Source organism: Diorhabda carinulata, chromosome X (assembly GCF_026250575.1).
Source record: "Diorhabda carinulata isolate Delta chromosome X, icDioCari1.1, whole genome shotgun sequence".
In the NCBI taxonomy this organism is placed as follows: Eukaryota; Metazoa; Arthropoda; class Insecta; order Coleoptera; family Chrysomelidae; genus Diorhabda; species Diorhabda carinulata.
In genome coordinates, this window is record NC_079472.1 from 11789457 (window position 1) to 11800452 (window position 10996).

The 10996-nt window shown below is 29.2% G+C and overlaps 1 protein-coding gene across 2 annotated transcripts in view; it reads left to right on the top strand.

The window, feature by feature from the left end:
* The first annotated feature begins 1253 nt into the window (after positions 1–1253).
* The window catches only part of LOC130901954 (angiotensin-converting enzyme), a 42556-nt gene continuing 32813 nt past the window's right edge, over positions 1254–10996 (top strand). Inside the window, exons 1-8 of one of the 2 annotated variants that reach the window (XM_057813676.1) lie at positions 1254–1895; positions 5576–5734; positions 5798–6038; positions 6475–6764; positions 8314–8483; positions 8565–8689; positions 10225–10468; positions 10776–10874. In XM_057813676.1, the coding sequence (XP_057669659.1) occupies positions 1371–1895; positions 5576–5734; positions 5798–6038; positions 6475–6764; positions 8314–8483; positions 8565–8689; positions 10225–10468; positions 10776–10874 (1853 nt within the window). In that variant the 5' untranslated portion in view covers positions 1254–1370. Of the gene's footprint in view, positions 1896–2588; positions 2845–5575; positions 5735–5797; positions 6039–6474; positions 6765–8313; positions 8484–8564; positions 8690–10224; positions 10469–10775; positions 10875–10996 lie in introns of those variants that run through there. The other variant, XM_057813678.1, reaches the window with a different exon arrangement.

The following is a 10996-nucleotide window of genomic DNA, read 5'->3' on the forward strand; positions in this document are numbered from 1 at the left end:
GCACAAGAAAACTCACCAAAACAAAAAAGAACAAATTAAAACTTGAGTAAACGATAAAATTTACACACTACAGAGTCAGAACAGAACCATAGTAGACAAAACTTTTCGAAATGTATAAGCATTCGCTATAATGTTAGTATATATAAATACTATCTAAACTTCCACCATTTTATTAAGAACTAAACTAAATACGTTAAACATTAAAATCAATTTAAACGAGCATGAAACGTCATTTTGTATACCTGTCAACAAAAGCGCGCTCTGAAACTATGTATTCAGTTGGTGGGACGTTTGACTATAACAATACAACGCACCTGTAGCGCTATTTTTTGTAAATCGACTTTATCACCTACAAATTTAATAGTAATAATTGAAGTAAAAACCTATACTAAGTATATTTAACAAGAACGACAATAAAAGTTTTTTTATAAGAATTAATAATAAAATATTCAATAAATACTAATTGAATATCTTGTACTAATTTACACACTTCCGTTACATGGTTTGTTAGACATAAACATCTGAACGTAAAAAACAGTTATTCTGGCAATATTATATGTCCTGTATATATCTTAAATAGCGAGTGAATTATTGGGAGATAAAAATAAGAGCTATAAAAAAACTAATTTTGTAATATATATTCGAATCCAAAATACAAAACATTCTAAAAATATTATTTTTAAAAACGACAGCTATCAGAAGAGATCAAAAACTTAGAACCTAATAATAATTGTTTTCAATATCCATACTACAGACAGTAGAAAAGGATAAAATATATAAAATATTAATTTGCTCCACCGTATATTATTTGAATTTAATAATTTATATTATAGGTTAGGGTGGTTATTCTCGACATCTAAATAGATGTTTTGAAAACATAATTTAAATGATAAAATTCAACAAGCGAGTATTTCAAATATGCTCAATTGATTCAAAAATTTTAAGAGTATTCTACTATTTCCGGTTGTCTATTTCAAATCCTAGATAAAATAACGTATTTAATTTTATATTACTTTGAGTGTATTTATCGGTTATGAGTTACACTATGTAATTTGACACACTGTATATAGTAATATTTATAAATTTCAAATTAAAATGGGTTATCTGGAAATACAAATTGTTGTATAACCAAACTTTAAAAGAATCACCCTATATAAGACTCATACTTGATTAGAGTACTAGACATGTACATAATTGTATTCACCATTAACCGATTCGAAGGTAAATAGTACCATATACATCACCTATTTACTTCGCCCCACCTTTTCCTCAAATAATTCCCACGTGTTTATACAATAACAAACGAAATTTTCCTCAGTATACAAACCAACTTTACATAGTGTACGAAGCTAAAGAAAAAGTAGAAAAAAATGTGTGACATAAGTGCTCCTAAACAACGAATTCTAATCATTTTTATCTTGATTTTTTATTCAGCTATAGCACAAGTCAATTTACCACCAGCTTTTATTCCCAATTCTAATAATCCACAATATAGGGACAACAATTTTCCTAATTTATACAAACCAAACGACGGTAGAAGTTTTTCCGGTACTACTTCTTACCCCCCGATTAGTTCTACTCCTTTACCTCCCTACGACGAATTTTCTTACAACGTTAATGACCCTAGGAATGATTATAATCAAAATTTCGGACAGAGACCCAGCGATTTATCACCAAATTTCGTTCCTAAAATAAATAACGTAAGTCCTAATCAATTTGGACGAAATGAGCAACGATCTTTCGACGATAATTTCAATACTAGAAATAGAGTCGAGGGAGATATACGTGGAATTTTACAAGCTCTAGACGTACAAGCGTCTCAAATGTGTACCAATAACGTAGCGGCTCAATGGAATTTCGAAACTAATATCAATCAAGCCACGCAATTGGAAGCTGTAAGTAACTAATTTTTCATGTATTCTTCTTTCTTTTAAACTTATTTTCCTTTGAATCATCTTCGGTATACCACTATTATGATACTTTAATTAGATGTTACCTTTTAAATATAAAAAGTTTTTTAAAACATATCGCCTTGTATAACGTTTCGTTTTGATATAGTACTTTCATCAGTGAAATGACTGATCTAAACAAACAGGAAGTTTTTTTCTGTGAGAGCTTCGTACAAGACATTCTCTGTATTGTTTTCGACTAATTATTGTATCCCACGGTATATTATAAATTATAACAATTTTTTTCAGATTGTTATTAATTATTAATTATGTTAGTAGATTTAGAATTACAAGAATTATTTTATAAAAGCAAAAAAAAGTTTTGCATTAAAAATATAAAACTGAATACTTATCACTGCATTACGTTTGTTGATTAAAAAAAAAATAAAAAGATAATAGGGCAATGTCCTACATTCAATTATCTGTCTTTTTTATCCATAACCTTAAATTTTTATTGCTACTATGTATTTTAAATTCATAGGTAATCATTGGTACTTATGTAGATTCAGTAAAACTAATATAAAAAATCCATTTAAAATTACGAAATTATTTAATTCTCCATTAATTTTAACACGAAATTCATTTTAAATGCTGTTAAAAATGGCAGGAATCAAAATAGCGTCTAGTCAAATATAGTCCTTAATGACACAGTGTATATTTCGTATTAAATTTAGTTGTTAAAAATTGAAATAATAAAAAAAAACTGTTAATTGTAACATTGACATACCTACGTTTTTATGTGTGAATTGCATAATTCGTAAAAGAAACAGTGTTTTACTAAATGACCATTTCTCATACAGGGCCATTTCATGTGTGTGCCCTTGACTTTTTTAACCTTAAAAATATTTCTCAATCGGTCCTAAACAATAGGATATCTTTATTTTCACAGATATTTGTAAGTATTGCATAAAGTTAAAAATATAATTAAAACATTATATAAATATTTTGAATACTGAAAAAATACGCTCGAAAAAAGGAGCAGTGAACGCCGTTTTTTCTCAGTAATATTTTCGTCATTAAAATCGTATTGTGATTCATTAAAAAATTTTCAACAGGATGTTCAAATTGGCAGGTATTTAAAGACAGTAATAAAAGTTGAAAAAATATTCTATATAATGGGTAATAATATAATTGTTAGTTAAATATATGCTGTTTGAATGAATAACAATGACTGAATAGTTAATTTAATTATGGGAGTGACCGTGGTCTATTCTCGGGATTCATATTTCAAGTTGCTGACCTCCCGTAAAAGGTACATTTATATAAATTCTGAAAAAAAAGTAATTTCACTAATTAAAACAAACAAAATTACTCTGACTGTAATAAAGCTTTAGTATAAATTACATTTTGATTATATAAAACTATTTAATTGAAAAAGTTAGGTTAGAAATTGGAATGGGTAGAAAAAATAACTGTCATTGGAATCAGACGAATAAATACAACAATTATTATAATTCTGAAACGAAATATACGAATAAATATAGAAAAATAGACTAAATATGGGAAATACACACCTGGGATATTAGAAATGCTGATAAAGTCAATTACAGGTTATATTTTGCAGAGGTAAATTACTATAGTCGAATTTGAGGTTATATTTTGCGTTGGGGAACAATCGTAGTCGAATGTCACTTTATATTTTGCAATGGTGATCAATTGTAGTCGATTTCAGATTATATTTTGCAATGGTGATCCCTTAGAACGAACAATAATACATATATCAATGCCATGTATCAACAAAAGTTGTAGTTTTACATCGCAATGCAAATTTTTTGGACTAATTTAACAAATACACATAAGTAAATAAAATAACGGTTCTTTCTTGTGAAAATAACATTTATGTACATTTGAATATACGCTGTTTAATACGAAAACAAATAATTTATTATTATACTGCAGCCATCTTATTATTATATTACTTTTTGAGAACACTGTATATTATTATTATTATCAAGGTAAATAATAACATTAGAAATATTAATGTAACCTTACCGTGATATAAATAAATTATATTAAAATGTGACTCAACCTTAATTAGTTTTTTTTATGATAATTGACAATTTGTCATTAAGACAATAATAATTGTAGCATCGAAAAGGGGAGGGGTGATCATGATCAACGTCCATTTTGGTAGATTTTTTATTGTGCTTTGTTTCACTCAATAATTTAACTGCATTGAGTATTACGAATCATATAATAGCTCCTGATTTAAATAATTTACTCTATATATATAACGTATGACTCTGAACTCGGCCATGAAAATATAATTTAATATTAAATGCCACGTTTATCTATTTGCATAATCGTGGTCATCTTTAATTAAATATTATGTAGTATTTCTATTGTTTCGATATGGTGCACCTCGTATATAAGTTTTTTTACATATTTTTATTAATAAAAATAATTTATATGCTTAAAATTAGCGGGTTTAGGAAAAATTATAAAGTACTCTGTAGGTAACAGCTGGAGTGAATTATTTTGACAGATGGCGTTCATGTGGAAAACAATATTGGCGCGAAGAATCAGTTACCGATATACTTCATAACGCCATATTTAATACGTATATTATTCGTGTTTTAGAAGTAAAAAACTTATTTTGTACCTTATTACATTGTGTTAATTATATTTGAAATTATCTAATTATTATTTATTAAAAAAAAATGAATTTAAACGCTGTAAATAACTGGCTGAGGTGTAGTGTTTATGTAGTAGGAATTTTTGATAAAGACATCAACCATTTAGGTAGATCAGAGCAACTACAAGGTAAATAATTGATTAATATGTATATATAGCTAAGTATTGTGGTTAATTGTTTAGTTATTCACATTCTTACATAATAATTTACTGCGGATTTCGTGGAAATTATCTCATACTGCATATTATTAAAATGATTGTAGAAATAGAATCATCGTTTTTTTCTATATGCGGATTTAACGATTATAACAAAGGAGAACTGTTACAATTATTTCAATTCAAATATACACTGAAAAAACATTGAGAAATTAATAATAATGTATTACCGTTTTTTTTGTATCAAATTATTGTTTCATATATAAAAAATGAGATGTTGGTTAAATTTTTCTTACTTATTAAGTGCATATTTGATTTTTATTGCATTATTTTATACAACTACCAGTTTAATTGAATAATACTCTTGTTTTTGTGTTAAATTATATATTAGTCATAATATGTGGATGTCGTGTAGGAAATTTGAGGTAATTATTATGAGACATCAATAATTTGACTTTAATTTATTTGTAAAAAATTCAATAATCATCGCATGAATAATATAAACTTTTATAGTTCTTTGCACTGGTAACCGCGTCATCTCTTTCATGTCAATTATTCTGTTATCGTAGAAAATTGAAAAAAATATATAGAGATGGCAATTGATACTTGGACCTGTTCCAAGAACTCTTAATCCTATATCAAATAAACTGTTTGATTATAGCACTTCTGTATAATTAAGTTTTTCTTAATCTGTGATAAATTTAAATTACGTTCAATAAAATACACGTTATTTTGCTCTATCAGGAGCGGGCTTAAATAACTGTTGATTCCAGATAGAAACTTCCACCTCTATTCACGCTTGACAAAAAATTTTATTTTCGAACTTTTTTTTTAAGATCAATGCTCAACAGATCTATTCAGAATTCCAGCACGGAGTTTGGGAATTGTTGAATAAAGTTGAAAACGTACATAAGTTGGATCCTCAAACTTACAGGCAAATACGGTATTATTCAGTCATAGGTCCTTCCGCATTGCCTCCGGAAGAATTAGATAGGGTGAGTCATTTATACGAAATAAAATTATCAATTATTTATATAATAATATAATTTTACATTCAGTATAACAGATTAATAAATGACATGTTGGCAGTATATAATACTGCTTCGATATGCGGTTACAATGATCATTTCCATTGCGGGTTGAGGTTACAACCTGATTTATCGAAAATTATGGCGAAAAATCGGAATTGGGACGAATTGCAATACGTATGGACGGAATGGAGGAGAAATTCCGGGCAAAAAATGAAAGATACATACGAGCAGATGGTGAAATTGTCGAACCAAGCCGCAAAATTGAACAGTGAGTTATTTTAATATTATTTACAACATGGCATTTCTATATGATTAATAAGCTTGACAGTTGAGGTTAAGATAGTAATTAAATATTATAGTAATTAATAAAAATCAAAATTTGAAACTTATTTTATATTTATTTTAATTATTATTTTTTCAAATTAACATTTACAACGATAATATTCACTTTTTATTAAATGTAAATTGTTTAGGTTATGTTTATGTTATAACAGCCATCTTGAATGATGAATCGAACGAATTTTATACAATGTACCATATTCCCACGTTTAACTTTATTTCAAAGATGGTTATAAATTATATATATTTAGACTGAATTTTCTTTATTTACTAAAGATTTTATTAAAGTTATTATAATTTCATGATTAAATACATAAAAAATTTCGTATAGTATTTTTATTGAAAAAAATGTTTTTTTTTGTGAGATTTTACGGATACCGCCGATTACTGGAGTTTCCCGTTCGAATCGCCAGCTCTAATGCTAGATTTGGAAGACGCGTGGAACGAAGTCAAACCTCTCTATGAGCTTCTTTTGACTTACGTCAGAAGACGATTAAGGGAATATTACGGTCCGGAAAAGATAAATAGACAAGCGCCTTTACCGGCACATATTTTGGGTAATATGTGGGGACAATCTTGGAGTAACATATTCGATATAACTCAACCTTACCCCGGTCAACATTTTTTGGACGTGACGCCGGAGATGATCAAGCAGGTAAGCTTCAAATATTTTTATAGGTTACTGTCTATTTGTCATATTATCGACATACCCTGTATATGAAAAAACTTTATTATTTGAAAACCTTCGCAATTGCGTTAAATGTAGACGTTACATAACCTCTAAAAATTACGATCTTATTTGAAAATATACCAAGTTGCGCAGAAGAAAAAACCGATTCACGATCTTATTCGAGAATCTGGAAAACTGCGCAAAAGTTGAAATGTGACGTTCAAATTATGTGCAAACAAAGAAAATAGCGCATACGCGAATCGTTAATGTTATATAACCTCAAAAAACTACGATATTATTAAAAAATAGCGCAAATGCTAATTGCTGACATCACATAACCTCCAAATTTCGATATTATTCGCAAATATATAGAGAATTGCGCAGACGCCAAACGTTCATATCACATAACCTCCAAAAAATATTATTTTAATTGGATATATGGAAAATTGCGCAAAACACAAAGTTTCATGTTAAATAACCTTCCAATTACGATCTTATTTGCAAATATAGAGTCGCGCAATTGCTTTAATGCTACATAACCTCCAAAAAGCTACATTCTCATTTGAAAATATGAGAAAGTGCTGAACCTCGACGTCATATAACCTTTTAGTTACGATTTTATTTGTAAATATATAAAATTGTGCAAAAGCAAAGCTTTGATGTCACATAACCTCCAAATTACGATCTTATTTGCTTAATAAATAAGAATTGCGCAATCGATAATGTTACATAACCTCTAAACAGCTACGATCTCATTTAAACATATGGAAAATTGCACAAAAGCCTAACTTTAACGTCAAATAAGCTTCAAATACGATTTTATTTGCAAATATAGAGAATTGCGCAGATACCAAACGTTCATATTCCATAATGGTTTAGAGACAAAGACAAAGTTTGATATCAATCAATATACAAATTACGATCTCATTTGCAAATATAGAGTCGCGCAATTGATTTAATGCTACATAACTTCCAAAAAGCTACGTTCTGATTTGAAAATATGAAAAATTGCGCAAAACTAAAGCTTTGAGGTCACATTACCGTCAAATTACGATTTTATTTGCTAATAAATAAGAATTGCGCAATATGCCAAATTGCGCAAAAGACTAACTTTAATGTCAAATAACCGTCAAATAACGATTTTATTTGCAAATACAGAGAATTGCGCAAACGCTAATCGTTAATGTTATATAACCACAAAAAATTAACGATGTTATTCAAAGATATAGAAAATAGCGAAAATGCTAAATAATGACGTCACATAATTTACAAAATACTATGAATTTTTTAAAACATAGGAAACTATCCGATGAGGTCACCTGCAAAAATCTGCTAAATTATAAGAAATTGGCCAGTAGTTGAACGTTGACGTCACATAACCCGAATATATAAGAAATTGCGCAGATGCTAAAAGCTTACGTCACATAATTTCCAAAAAATACCTGTTTCCGATCGAAAACTGTGTTGATTTGAATTGAAACCATCAAGTTAGATTTAAATTTATTAGTATGACATTAAACGTTAAAATCTTTAGGGCTACACTCCAACGGATCTATTCAGACTGTCGGAAGATTTCTTCGTATCGATGAACATGAGCGTACTTCCATTGGATTTCTGGCAGGGATCGGTACTTCAAGAACCGTTGGATAGGATCGTTCTGTGTCAACCATCTGCTTGGGATTTCTGCAACCGTCGAGATTTTAGGTGAAGTTTCGTTTTCGAATTTTATATTCAGGTTCAGTAGGTCGTTGGTAGAAAATATCGATATTTCTTTGGTCGTTTCAGGATTAAAATGTGCACCAACGTCAATATGAAGGATCTCATAACGGCGCATCACGAAATGGCGCATATTTATTATTTCATTTTGTACAAGAATCAACCGAAAGTGTTCAGGGACGGCGCCAATCCAGGTACGTCGTTAATTTTTTTTATTATAAATTATTTTAATTACATTTTTCAGACTATTAACAGCATAATCGAATTAGAAGAAGTAAACTAGCTTTTTGCTTACCCTACATGAACATAGATGGCGTTAACAATCATTTTGTAGTTTTTTTTATTATTAACTGTTCTAATAACTTTTAGTGAAGTTATTTTAGTGAAATTCTCATTTTTGGAAGAAAATTTGCTTTTTGTATATTTTTCAAGAAAATGGAGGCCGTTGATAATCAATTCCGAGATTTATTCAATTTTGAGGAAGGAAACTATCTTTTGGTTTATGCTAGTCGACCGTAGATGACGTTAACAATCATTTTTCAATTATTTTTAAATATTGACCGTTTTAAAATTCTTTTTCGGAATTATTTCGATATAATTCTCATTTTTCAAAGTAAATTTGCTTCTTGTTTATTCTACAAGAACGTAGATGGCGTTAACAATCACTTTTGAATTATTCCGAAACTATTCAGAAAACATTTGTTTCGATAATTCCAATTACGAGAAGAAAACTTTCCGTGACAACGGTCAACAAATGTCAACTGTCATTGTAAATTTTACGTTCTGGGATAATTCCTTTTTAGTTTCGTTCTTCTGAAAACTGTTATAATGAATTTAACGTTATTTGATGTTTTTTTTTAAATTTCTAGTTAGTTTTTATGACAATTGTCAATAAATGTCCACTGCCATTGTAAATTTCACGTTCCGTGAAAATTTTTTCATAGAATTCCGTTTTGGGATTATTATAGTCAACGTCTTTCAAAATGTAAACTGTCATTATAAATTTTAAGTTCCGTGATAATTCTTCCATGGAATAAAGTTATTGTTTTTGTGTGACAACTATTATAGTGAATTTAACGTCTTTGATGTTTTTTTTTCCAAATTTCGACTCAGCTTCCGTGACACCTTCCAACAAATGACAACTGTCATTGTAAATTTTACGTTCCACGAAAATTTTTTCATGGAATTTAGGTATTTCGCTTTTGTGAGAACAATTGTAGTGAATTTAACGTCTTTGATGTTTTTTCCCAAATTTCGAGTTAGTTTCCGTAACAACTGTCATTGTCAGTCTTATGTTCCGTGATAATTTTTTTATGGGATTAGATTATTTCGTTTTTGTGACAACAATTATAGTGAATTTAACGTCTTTTATGGTTTTTTTCCAAATTTCGAGTTAGTTTCCGTAACAACTGTGAACTGTCATTGTCAATTTTTCTGACTAAAAACACATCAAAACATACATTCACGACTCAGTAGACGCCATGTTGTTATTGTACTGATTGACAGCTTCAAATAGCAAATCTAGGCTCCACCTATACGAATTTTTACATGCACTCAAACAACGTAATAAAACAATTTTCAATCTGTCAAAATAGTTAAAAACTTTTGACATACGCCGATATCTTTTTCAATGAAAAACCAAAATATATCTTAATTACTTACTCCCAGTAATCCGTGTAAATTTATGTCACGTCATTTTTTATAAATAACATTTTGACAATTATTTTAGCGTTCCATGAAGCGATTGGTGAAGCGATAGGTCTGTCAGTAGGGACCCCGAAACATCTTCAAGCTTTAGGATTGGTTCAAAAATCCATAGATCGCATTGCCGTCGATATAAATTTCTTATATTCGATGGCTTTGGATAAAGTCGCGTTTTTACCGTTTGCGTTCGTCATGGATAAATGGAGGTACGACGTTTTCAAAGGCGATATACAAAAAGAAGAATACAACTGTCATTGGTGGCTTTTAAGGTAAATAACATTATTTGTGTGATTAAATAACTGAACTAGAAATCGATTCCCGCTCGATTATCGATTATTTATGAACAACCACTGACATTTATCACAATAACCAAATGAAAAACTTATCAAATCGAACTAGAAGTCAGAGATGGGCGATAACTTTATATAAAGAACCGTTACAAAATACGTTTTCAAAAAAATATGAATTCCAATAATCAAAAATTGCCAATCGTCTGTAGTTTACCGCTAAATTATATAAATATACAGGATGTTTCGTAAAAAGCCTTCCTCAAATTCATTTATCATAATTTTTTAGTGAGAGATACCAAGGCATCAAACCACCGGTACTAAGGTCAGAGATCGACTTCGATCCCGGATCAAAGTACCACGTTCCTGCTAATATTCCATATTTGAGGTGAGTGACTATTTTTTCCGATTGTTTATGCAAAATTTTGCTAAATTATTGTATTTTCAACGTAATTATACAGAATGTCCCAATGAGTTCAATTTGAATACACAGAATGTACCAATAATTCA